The 13,063-nt window shown below is 45.1% G+C and overlaps 1 protein-coding gene across 1 annotated transcript; it reads right to left on the reverse strand.

Moving 5' to 3' along the window:
* Window positions 1-1,692: 1,692 nt before the first annotated feature.
* LOC135370908 (zinc finger protein with KRAB and SCAN domains 4-like) lies at window positions 1,693-12,768 on the reverse strand. The gene is made up of 3 exons (XM_064604820.1): window positions 12,740-12,768; window positions 6,409-6,456; window positions 1,693-3,080 (listed from the first exon to the last, which is right to left on the reverse strand). Exon 3 carries the CDS (start codon window positions 2,926-2,928, stop codon window positions 1,909-1,911), a length of 1,020 nt encoding a protein of 339 aa, XP_064460890.1. The 5' UTR covers window positions 2,929-3,080; window positions 6,409-6,456; window positions 12,740-12,768; the 3' UTR covers window positions 1,693-1,908.
* Window positions 12,769-13,063: the final 295 nt, after the last annotated feature.

A 13,063-nucleotide genomic window follows, 5' to 3' on the forward strand; every position in this document is an offset into this window, starting at 1 on the left:
AATTCCTTCAACCTTGCAGTCTCAATCTCAGCCCTGTATCAATTGATTTGTTCTTTACGCGTACACCTTCGTTTAGCAGATCGAAACGTCTCTCAATTCTACACACTTTTCTTTTGCAGATACGCAAGCCATCTTTCCGTCCAGTCTCAGCAATTTCTCACATTTGTAGTGGCTTCCTTCTGCAAAGGAATGTCACCACGGTCTTCTTGTCCATTATGAGACACTTTGCCTTTCTCCTTTTTCACTGTGTTGACCCTGAATTGTTAAACTAGGGTCAAAATTGGTTCCCTACCAATCGTTGTCTCTGTATTGTACTCTTTTTCGGTGCGTATCCCCCTTTTCGGGTAGGCGTCCACAGGATATATTGGAAATTCTATATACAGGGTGTCCCAGCTAAATGCGAACATATCTTTTTAAAAAAAAATATATATATATATATATATATATATATATCACATTTTCTGTGATGAAATCAATTGCAATATAGCATATGCTGAAGGTTCCTTAGGAGGGTATCAGCAAATGCCTAAGGCAATGTCTTAATTAACTTTTAATAATTAACTTTTAATTATAAAAGCTACGAAGTTGTCCCAATGAGAACTTCTTTATTTTGTTCATTGCGCATCTTCGGAGACGCATTTTTCCTTCACCCCCAATGCGAAAGGGTGAATGTCAATGCCAGGTCTGCCACACATTGACTATCCCAAGCGGGAAGCCCGCGATACAGTTGGAACCAAGATACGTACTAAACTAAATTACCGTATTTTCACGCGTATTAGCCGCGGCTTATGCACAATTTTTTTTTTCGCGGCTGCTCTGCAGCCTATCCACAGGTGCGGCTTATCTGATAGCTATTTTTCCCTGGTATTTTCGCCATACCCCGGATTAAACGAAAGGGCTGACAGTGCCTCATGTTTTTCGGAACAGGACCGCCCTGCCAGTGCACAAACAATACCGAACAGGGGAGGGTCCACATTCGAGTGGACTAACCTTCCGAATACATTCCCCCACGCAGCTTTAACAAAAGCGGTGACAGTGATAAATGTCTCCTGGAACACCACTACCTCGTCAATCCACAAAAAACACCCAACAAGGGCACAATCCGATCTTAGTAGAACACTAGAACTGACCTTCTTTGTTATACATAATGCCGACACCGGAATGTGGACCACTGGGTTTATGGCCTTCCCTATGGTCTCCTTTATCGGCTGACCTACAGGAAGGGTTCAATATACCTGACATCGGGATAAAACGTGGTCAGCTAAGTGTCAGTTCTCATTTGACCAGAGCAGCAGCATTCGTGGACACGGGCACGGCAGTTAGAGGTAAGGCATGTCTACAACGCGGAGGCACAGCTACGACAGCGGCTTCAAACTCAAAGTCGTCGACGTCGCGGACCAGTACGGGAACAAGGCAGCTGGCAGGGAGTACGGCGTCGACGAACGATCAGAGTCTCCATTGATTTTGTTTGTGCATCACTGGCTTAGCGCACAAAGCAGTCGCGTCGTATTACCCGCGGCTTATCTGCGGGTGCGGCTTATCTGCAAAAAGATTTTCAAAATGGATCTAAAAACGAGTCCTGCGGCTTATCTGCGGTGCGGCTAATACGCGTGAAAATACGGTAAACGCTTCATGAAGCCATAATTCATGCTTTTGGTAGTACCATACACCATTTTATCAGTTGCACCAGCATAATGGTAACCAAGCGAAGATTTTATTGCAGATATAACAAAGGTACATGAAAAGGAACGCTCTCTATTAGTGCAAATGTTGGGTAGCAGTAGGGGAACCTCAATGTGTGCAGTTTCAGGCCAATAGGTGCAGCATACTGGGCTGTCCGCGAATCGAACAGCGGTATAGGAGTATCCAAAACCATGCATGGCTTTCCTCAAGAGGTGCCAGGTGTTCCTACAGCTGCTCTTCCTCTTCTTCGTCGTCGTCGTCTTCTTCTTCTATGGAGACTATTTCATAATCCATACTTTCCTCAGGAGAAACTACTACTTTGCGCTTCTTCCTCTGAGGTGAGAAGTGGGTCTTCATGTGATCTCTGAGATGGTGCCTTCTGCTCGCAGAATAATCGCATATGTCACACTTATAGGGCTTCTCTCCAGTGTGAATACGCTCGTGATCCTTGAGGTGGCAGTTGCGCGTTGACGCGTAATCGCAGTAGCTGCACTTGAATGGCTTCTCGCCAGTGTGACTTCTCTCGTGCTCGACGAGGTGGGACTTCCTACCGGTGGTATAGGGACAGGTGTTGCAGAGGTACAGGGTCTTGCTCCCCTTCTGAACGGTATAAGTTATCGTCTTGTGTTCCGTTCCCTGGGCCTTTTGCTGGTCTGCGGCTGTTGAGGCTTCTATCATCACGTGTTCGTCCGCTATCGTGATGTCCTGATTAGAATTGTCGACGACGACCTCCTGCTCGATTTCCGCGTCCTGAAGCGCCACAGTGATGACGTTTTGGTGCGCAGGCATCGCGATGTCCTCTCGCTTTAGCACGGGCTTCTTCTTCTGCAAAATAGCTGGTTTTCCCGCGACTTTTTGCGAGACTTTGGGCTTAGGTTGTGCGTCTACAATGTCCCGCGATCTGGTGCTCGGTCTTTGCGTACCTAAAGCGACCTCTGTAGCAGGCGTGCCCAAAGGGGTAGCAGATACCAAAGGTGTCGAGGCAGACGACACGGAACGGGGTGGTAAAGCTTGGATTTCCAGAGCAGGGACTACTCCCACGTGGGACATCGAAATCGTTTGCTGAAGCGGAAGGATCCTTATACCCCTCAGCAAGTTCGCTGTCTGAGGAATCGACGAGATGTATCCCGATGTGCTGCTCTTCTGTTGAAGCGAGGCTAGTTTTGTTTGAAGAGACCCACTTGTTACAGGCTGCTGTGTACCTGTTGTAGGTGATCCTGAAGGTGCCATCAGGATTATCTGCATCGGTTTGTTCGCCGAAGTCGGTGGCACTGGGGCTGCCTGGGAAGGACACGGCACGGCAGGTGCTGTCTGTGGATGGGATGACGTCGCAGCAGGCTCCTGGACAGTTGCTGCCGGCTTACTTACTTCTCCTTTGGTGGTTGTTTCGTTTTGTTCTGCAATTTAAGCGTCGCGAGGAAACTGCATTAGTTCCCCGCTGTTCTCGTTGCACACACAAGGCAAAGTTACGCAAATAAATAACAGCCTTCGATTCATTCCAACAAAAAAGCTACCGGCCCTTCGATTCGCCCAGTCCCCCTCCTCTCTCATAAGAGCGTGCCTAAACTAGGCAATGAATAATCCTTAATAAGCGATAAAAACCGGGCTGTTCGGTGGTGCACTGCAGTTTTATCGTTTGTAGAATAATCCTTTCCTTTCTTGCTCAGGCTATAATGAAGTGAGGCAGGGATACTAAAAAAAAAAAAAAAGAAGAGAAGCAGTTTCTTTTTACCCTTCCTTTTTCTTTGTGAAACGGAGCAACATGTATGTAGGCTACGCATCTTAGCGTTGCAAGTGTTTTGAAGAAAAGAATAACACACGAGGAAACACATTTCCTGTTGAGAAGTTTCTGCACAGCAATCGACGGAAACAAACGATTTACAAATGAGAAAAACTGCCAAATTCATAATGCTGAAGCTGCCAAGGAGGACAGGGTAATATCTGTAGAAGCAGGATAACATTGTAAAACAGACAGAATTTAATGTCGATGACTCAACATTGTGTACATGATCTAGTTGTCATGAATCTAGAATTGCTTAACAATATCCTTCCAACAAACCAACTGCCAAATTTAAATTTAATTATGGGTTTCATTCATACTAAATTTGTTGATATGGACAAAAACAGATGAAAGATGGATGCACTGTGAACTAAATACTTTGTTGCCACTTCAAAGCTTCTCAGTACTGCTTCCCCTCAAGCCATTATAAATATGCACTTAAATAAACATTAGGGGAGTGCAAATCCGAACATTTGCAGTTGAATCAAATATAGATTCGAATGCGGGAAAAAATCCGAAATACCGAATCGAATATTCGTGCAAATTTTACAATACAATTTTACAGTTATAGAATTGCACGAAAAGTTTGTAATTCATAGCCCGTGGCTTTAGTGTAATTGTTATGGTTGTGTGTCACAAGAAAGGCACAAAATTTTTCTGTGTGGAGACCCTGCTCTTTAATTTTACATGATAGTGTTTTCTGTGTTTCAGGTGAGGCTATGCTTACTGGAGTAATTATCCCTATTTCAAAATATGATGTCAGGCGGTGCCATATTACACAGATAAGGTTGTAATTGAGCATATTACACAGATGAGGCTCTAATTGAGCTGTAATTGAGCATATTACACTGATGAGGCTATAATGGAGCATATTGCACTGATGAGGCTATTGAGAGTATGCCGGAATTCCCCTTTGGAAATGGAAGCAAGCGTCACGCAGTCAAGCCGGAGGGCGCCTTTTTCCCGACCGGCGGGAGGGTAAGCGTCTGCAGGTAGCGGGGTGCCTGTGGCTAAGTTGCGGAATGTCACTTCTGTGTTAGTGTTGGACATGTTTGTGCAGCCAGAAATGTAACACTGTGTTCCACACAATATGGTAATGCCAGAACCCACAAAGGCGAAATGTGACATATTTACTGGGGACTTTTCACTTTGTATATTGCAGTGTGCATGAAGTAGACGAACTCCGAGACAGCACCCTGTGCTGTGCTTCCATTTGTGTGCATGGCCTACATCATCATGATGTTACTGTTACCCAGTGATAGTAACATGATGATGATGATGATGTTACTATCACTGGGGCTTCCTTAGCCGCAGAGGGAGTTCAAATCTTTAAAACTCACACATTTAAATATAATATATATACAATAAACAGGTATACGAGGCGCATTCTTTTTAAATGCATTGCGATAGCTGCCGACGGTGAACGTTTTCAAAAAATTGTTGTCACGAAAATGTAAATAACAGCTCCAAACCGACTGAATATTCACTGCAATTTTTTATCTTAATGCCCCGTCCTGCGATGTCCTGGCGACAATAGCGATACGTCATTCTGACGTCGCGCATCATCAGCCATTTACAATGTGAGACGCTTATACATGAATTTTGTTATAATATTGAAAATTGAGATCAATTCTAAACATATCTGCACTTGTCAAATCCAAGATAGCCAGATCAAAAGGAACCAGAAACCCTCAATATTCTATTTCACATGCGCACTACGTTTTCAGTGCGGCGTTGCTCTGCAAGGTCACCGAGGATGTTCCTGCAACCGGTTCCCTCACGAGCTGCAGCTTGTCCCACTGGGGGTACATCATTGGCTAGGAGAGCGAAATCTCCCCGCCTCCAGCGTCTAGAATTCGGTGTTGCTATACGTTGCAACATGGTGACGTGACCTGATTCCAAGGATAAGGAGAGACTCACGCGGATTATACTCTTTGAACGGCATTGTTGTGTTAAAGACGCTCGCCAGAAGCAAAAGGTTTTCATATTTGGATATCGTGAGCTACATTCTTTCAATGCGCATAATAACGGGAGAAGGTTCCTCAACCTGTTTTGTGCCACTTTAATACGTAAGCTGTTTTCCGAAGGGAAGTTTTGTCGAGTAGACTATGAAGTGGTGTCGAACATTAGCGTAATGGTCTCGTACGTACGGTCCCGGATGCAATGGTTCCTTTGAAGACAACAAACCAACGAAATTATTCCTTTTTTAGATGATGATTATGATGATGATGATGATGATGATGATGATAATGGCACACGGACAACTAAGAATTCCTTTTTAGATTATTTCATTTCTGTAGAATTCTGTTCCATGAAAGGGGCTGTAAATTAGTAACCTTCCTTATCTCTAAAAAAAAAATTATATTTTAGCACCACGAAGCAACCACGACTATGAGCGTTGTAGGCACAGACTGAGAGGGCATAGCAGGAATGAGGAAGAGGTGTTATTATGCATCCTGGGCTGACTTCAGGGGAACATCCATCCGTAAAACCTGTCGGGAATACGTAGCGAAGCCATCAAGCGGTGCGGCTTGCCCAGATGGATTCAAAAACCGAGCACTTCACCTCTCCTTGGGGCTATCAATATGCACATGTGACACCCGCTCTGCCATGTCACTGGCTACCATAATTCGATTCAAGGAATCATCAGCGCGTTTTTGAGGTGGCACGAGAAGCAAATAAGGCTGACCGAGTCTCGCCGGGTTTCCTGACGGATTGCATTCAGTGCACACATCCATCTATGCAGGAGGAGTCAGATTTTGCAGGCTGCTTACCAATCTTAACAATTGCTTTCTGTACACCCTTATTTGGTGGCAATATTAAATGTTCGAGCGATAAATTCGGTGATAAATTCAAATGTAAAATCCACTAGAATGGTGTTTACGAAACTAGTCTTTCTGGCTGTAAGTTACCAGAACATGGAATAGTGAAGCTTCATATCTTACTTCTTAGGAAGATCACATGGACTGTGCTGTTCTTGGCAGGTGTAGAGCCTGAAAAGAGCATTAAACGCCATTAATAATACGAGCAAAAAGCGAAACAGTCCCCAAAAAATGTGGACTGACCACACATACTACTTGGACGCAAAATATTTCTCATCTGACGTGATCGTACTACAAGAGACACAACACATATTCTACCAATGAAAACATAGTGAAATATCCAGTGGAAGGCTGGATACACTACACCACATATAAATACTATAAAAATGAATGTCCTTAGTGATAATGTACAAAAAACAACTTGAATAGGGTAACACATAGCTAAGCACTTCAGTAGTAAGACACATGTGGAAGACAAAAGAGACCGTCTAGATAACCAGGCTCGTCTCATGCACACAAACTACAAGTCTATGTAGTTTAGTGTGTAACCTAACAAAATACAAGTGCAAAATGTTCCGACCCTGTTTCAAGTACACACACTTTTGTTAGGAACAGAACAGCTGTGATACCCAGTCTTTCAGTGGCACAGCCAGGAGAAAGGTTCATACCCCCCACCCCGCCCAAAATCGTACCTTTGGTACTGCATTATGAGAAGGAAACGAAGGTGAATTCCCCTCCCGAAATATTTTTCTGGCTACACCGCTGCTCTGTCTTCAGTATTTTCCAAGACAAGGTTGTCTCGGATTATCCAAAAATAAGGGAAGAGCACTTTCAGTGCAAAGAGAAACATATTACGAGTCATCTCTACAAATCTTGCAAAAATCTTTCAATTTCATGTTGAGGCAGCACAGGATGGTGAGGTGCACCCAATTCAGTCAATGTCATGCTTGACACGATCCAGAATCCTGCAGCACATAAAGCAAATGTGATTATGTGTGTTTACAAACATTTCAACGGAACATGTATTTTTTAAATTCCGTGTTAGCGCCGCGAAGCAACTGCAGCTATGAGCGGCGTATAGATGTGGACAGATGGAGAGAGGACAGCGGAAAGGAGTGGGGGAGAGAGGGTTTTTTAGGCGTCCTGGGCAGACTTCAGGGGGAACTGTGCCGACATTTGTCTGGAAACAACAACAACTTTATTTTTGACCTTGGAGAGTGGTGTTTGTCTGGAAAGTTTTTGGAAAACCTAGAAAAAAACCTCTGACAGCACAGTCAGTGACAGGGGCGGATCCAGGGAAGGTCCTCAGGGGGGCACTGAAACAAAGAGAGAAGACGGGGGGGGTCGCTATGTAGCAGGAAAATTCGCCGTGCGGCAGGAAAATCTGCCGGAATGGGGGGTAGAGGTATGTCTCAAGGGGGGGGGGGGGGGGGGCAGGTCAGGGGGCAGGGGGGCAGAACAGGTCAATGAGAGGATTCGATTACTTTGCACATCTCTGAAATTTGCTCCAAGGTGGTTTGTATAATCGATAGAGAGTGGATAAATGTGTACTAGAAACTCATAAAATATGCATGCAACTATGCACCGAAAACCTTTTAAATCCTAGCAAGCAATTAATATCCCAGGGACATCCCTACAAGGTCTGGACATCCACAGGATATCTATGGGATGTCGTACAATGACACTTGCGTTTTGGGATATGCAATAAGAACCCTTAATATATGCAGTGTTTTTTACTGTAACTGGTAAGAAAGCAATGCAAATGCCTATTTAAAAAAGGTATTTTATTGTGGATAACGGGGTAAAATAAAGCCGCCTCCATTCTGCAGCACACAAGGAATACTTGCGCCACAGGTATAAATCATGCTGATTAAAATGCAAACGCCAACCCTTCTTCCTGACGGTAATGTGGCGAAGGTGAAGTACAGAGCATAGACCATGCACTGAGTGGAATGTGAGGCAGCCAGTGTAGGGGCTGAACACACCTCATCCCACCAAAACATGAAAAATATTCCATACCACCGAGAATTTTTATGAAAGACGACTCCAGCAAAACCATCCATGAAAAAGGATAAAGTGAGCTCTCTCACCTGAAAATATGGCAAAATGTATACTTTTCATTCACTCTCACGCGAAATATGCCAGAATGTGCAAAATATGCGTTTATATGCACCATCAGTCCCAAACAAAGACCAAAAGTGCTTTTTTTCATCATCCAGATAGGAAACCATATTGAGAAAGACACACACATTTGCATGAAAATCATCGGTCACCAACCAGTCATCAACATTCGTTATTAATGAACTCCACCTGGTTCACCTGATGCAGCTGGGACTTGACGCTAAGTGTGCTGCAACGAACTTGTTCAGTGCTGCGTCTTCTTCCAAGTGTTGCCCTGCACTGGAGTTTTTAGCAAGTTCAATTCAGAACCAAACAGCACAATTTTTAACATCGTTAAACTTGTGCCTCCTCGCACATAATGCAGGGAAGCAGAGGAATATGCTGGGTCAGTGGCCAATCGCGCTGCAGAGATTGTAAATTCAAGTTCTCTTCATTCCCGCTTCATAGTGTACAAACAACCTGGCAGGGCCTGCTGTTTGGCGCCACCTCTGGTGGGGCGCCGAGGGCGGCTGCCCGTCTCACCGCCCGATCGCTACGGCTCTGAACAAGATCGCAATATCAAATGGAACACAATCCAAGTGCACCCACACGTGAGCACTAATGCGCGTGCACTACCTTGCACAACATTTTCCCACTCGCCCTGGCTCAGAGTGACTAAGTATTCGCTATGGGAGTGTTTCATTACGATAAAGAAAGGGAACACCACTCCCGCTACCGAGGCCCTTCCAATTACATCATGCCGACAGCTATTTCATCTCCCTTCCAGTTTTCCCACTCACATGCACACAGATGTGCACAGATGTGCACAACTGAGGCTGGCAACAGCTCTTTCAGTGACAACTGAGACTAACGAAGCAGAAAATCGAGAAACACTGTGCTTACACCTCACAATTGCAAAAAGAAGCAAGCTTTATGTGCAGCGAACTTATCTTATAAAAATGGCTAAGGCAGCTGAATAATCTGCATTTAAAATTAACCAATCATTCAACGATGACAACTGCAATTTCTACGGTCTACGGTTTTACGGCCCAAAGGGTTCCTGGCTATGTGGAGATGTGGCAGGGATGTTGTGTTACTAGAGTAAAAGGAACCATTGTGCTAGTGCTGTCACCTCAGCTGTGGCTTAGGATGAGTCCTTCCGGCGGACAAGACGTCTGCGTTGTACACACTTGTATTATAATATTAGTAGCTTGTGTTATACATAAGGCTGGGTGGCGAGAAAAAACTGTAGAACTAGTTGCTTCTTGTACAAGGAGCTTGTGGCAGAGGACCCCGATGAGTACTGACAGAAGCTGCACCTAAGCGAGGTGCGAGATAAGATATTTCGAGGCATCCCGTCTCTCGAATAGAATGTTGCCACTCATAACACTGATGATGAATACGTGAAGACTAATTCTACCAGTTGTATATTTGTCTCCACTTGCTTCAGGAGGGCCCATACACCAAGGTGTCATTTCTAAACAGTTCTTGAACCTTATCAACTTGAATTCTTTCTGTAACGGCAGGTCGTAAGGTGAACCCGTAAAAACAAGATGCCTGTTGCATCCTCATCCTCAAATCCCCCATCAATATAGAGGATTGTAGGTTGGAGGCAAAAGGTTAGTGGTCCCATTCCAGTCCTTCATGGACCAAAAGAGGATGCACATTCTGGGGATGTGTCCTGCGGCATTTACGCCATCCGCAGACCCACGTTCTCCCAGTCACGATCACTTCAGTGAAATTAGCATTAGACGGGCCAATTCTTGGGGATGGCCGGGTGCTGGGGAAAAAATGAAAAACGGGCTAAAGCGCAATGAAAGAAAGACTGCTGAACTGAGACTTGCACGAATGATTTCTTGGGGCTCCCTTCACTGCGCTCGGGCCATTGTCCTTACAGGTGTTGTGAATAAACGATGCCACACCTGCAACCAACCGCCCCCAAAGGGATAGTCGACCGGTGATGGTCTACCGGTTGCCGTTTTCCACTGTTCTCCGGTAGTCGAGCGCTCATCGGAGAGAGGTCACTCAGGTGCACACACAGGTTCATCACTCTGCCAAAAGTCGGCACAAGCAGCACAGTCAAAATGGTACTGCCATATTGGGCTTGTACCGGCAATCCGGGCTTGTGCCGGCGTTGCCCAGATGGCTTGTGCCATTGCACTTGGTGGAGGAACTAAGTGCGGGATTAGCTTTCTATGGGGAAAATCTGGAGCTTTCAGGCCTGTAGTAATATGTCCACCTAGTCTCAACTTTTCGTTACTTGATAGCACACGACAGATTAATCACTCGACTGTGATTGGAGGCCGATCAAGAGGTAGGGTCAGGACGTCCTAACTTCCTCCTCAATTTCTGTCTTCATGTAGTGTTTAATTTATCTTGATTACGTATCTACCGTGCTGGGCCAATGCCACCTAGATGAAGAAGGCCTGCTCAATACCTCCTCTCCCTCCTTCACTACTTGGACACACACAGTCAGAATCCGTCTGCTACGGCAATTCGCCATTCTGTCAGTTCAAGAACACGCAAATGATTGCAGCTAACCTCGCAACTTCATACCCATACATTGAAAGTGAGACACGCTTTTTGGAAAGTCAGTCTCGAGAAAGATATGGGACCGTTTTGCGCTTTATTTCATTTTACCACTCAGTACTCGCAGACGACAGTGGCTGCTCACGCAGCTGACAGTGGCTCGTCTCTATGGGTACGGCTGCTGAAAGCACGTTCGCGATTGGCTACGGCCGTTTAAAACACGATCTTCATTGGCCGACTCTTAGTTGTTACATCATGGCGACGAGTAAGCAGGCCACCTGCATCTAGGTGGTGTTGGCTGGGTGAGTCCCCTCTAAAAAAAACCTGGGTCCGCCACTGGCTGTGATTCGTCACGAGCTCTTGCGTGACAGCCCATCACGTCATTTGTTTGAAATATCAGCCTACCGAAATGGTTTTCTCGTGCAGTTTGGTGTGCACTACCCAAAGCAGAAATTGTAAAAATTATAGTGAACAGGGTGTTCAGTCTGGCATTGAGCCCAGGTTATATGTTATTGGTTAGTTTCGACAGAATATGCTAAGGCCAGTACGGTCTTGAAGCCATTTAATCTTTGCATTGTCTGTCGTAACATGCGAAAGGAACCCAATAAACTTTTCAAACTCTCTTCCATTCGCGTGTTGGGAATGATAAATCGGTGAAACGCGGTTTTGAGAAGGTCCTGGAGCACCTTCGTGTTTTCCATAGAGATTCAAAATTACCGGAAATTTTCTCTCGCTCGAAAAAAAACAAAAAGAAACAGTTTTCTCTTTTTTTTTTTCCAAAAAATTTGAAAAAATTTGAAAAAATGGAAACAAACGCGGTTACAGCTTAGTCGAAGCATTGCCGGCCAAACCACAGCATACAATGAGCTAGAAACTTCAGTAGTGTTCACCCTCTAGGCATAAATGCAGAGCAGAGCATCCCATGAAACTGCTGTCTACTCAGCGATATGTAACTGGAACAACCCGTCCACCCCGACCAGAACTCAGAGATTATGTGAACGCGACGGCAATTGCTTGAAGCAGCCAGACGGAGCTCTAAGTTGGTGGTTGTTGGCGGATTAGAGGCACCCAAGGCACTGCTGGCGGGTTGGAACGTATCGAAGGCACGAAAATTTACATTTTTGAATTCTGTCACCTGGAAATTTGGGGCAATTTTTCTGGAGACGAAGAAAAAAACGAAGAAAACTTATTCCCCCCCCAAATTTACGTTTTTTTACGGGGCTTCGCATCTCCAGTTCTCCGTCCTTACAATGATAACAGGAGAAGAAAAAAATGATGTGAGCGATGACACGCTAACTGCAAGCAATGTGCACGTAGCCATTGCCGCCAACCTGCAAATGTCATCATCTCTGGTCATCGCCTTCACGTCGTTTGACATTGCGCCGATACGCCGATACCGCTATCGACTCGAGAGCGTTCCGTCGTGTGTCTACCAACGCTGCGTTTTGTAAGCGGAAGTCGCAATACCCCATAAAAAAAGCTGCACTTGATAAAGAAACTGGCTGCTGTAGTTTACGTTAGTGCTGTCGTCAACGCAGCTGGTAAATATCAAGTGGGTCTTTAAAGCGAAACCTTCTCTTATAGAACTCCTCCACACTCATATGAAGAAGCCGCCCTTTGCTGCCGGCGGCTCACTGGCGGCGGCTTTCCGTCAAGCAGTCGCCGAATATGATGCTAGCCGCCGTCACGACGCCGACACCTCGATTTTGGCGGGTGACTGCAGACCTGTTACGAAAACTACAACAAGGAAATCGCTTGCGACCGCAGAACAGACCAGCAAGACGTCATTGTGTGAGAAAGGCTCTGTTGGCAACGACGCACGTACCTGTGGACGTCGCGTTTTCTCTCAGGTGATGTCACTGGGTGCACTTATCTGTACTGTAGAGGGAACTTTAATCTTTGAATCACATGATACGACATCAAGCATTCTAAAAGTCATTCTAGATATGGGCAAGAGAACAAAACAGCGAAAGAATTCCTTCTCCATCCCAAAGGAAGAACGCTACCCAAAAAACCAGTAACGGATACAAAAGGTATACACGTGACATTTTTTAAAAATTGGATTACCTTCAACTTCAATAGCTCCCCATCGAAAACTTTTAGCGACGAGTAAAAACAAAAATGAGCCTAAGATACGAGATTTTATGAG

The sequence above is a fragment of the Ornithodoros turicata genome, chromosome 10 (genome assembly GCF_037126465.1).
Source record: "Ornithodoros turicata isolate Travis chromosome 10, ASM3712646v1, whole genome shotgun sequence".
NCBI lineage: Eukaryota > Metazoa > Arthropoda > Arachnida > Ixodida > Argasidae > Ornithodoros > Ornithodoros turicata.

What these genes read in the sequence shown, in the direction of transcription:
- LOC135370908 (XM_064604820.1), bottom strand. Translation starts at nt 2,928, where the DNA reads ATGCAGATAATCCTGATGGCACCTTCAGGATCACCTACAACAGGTACA.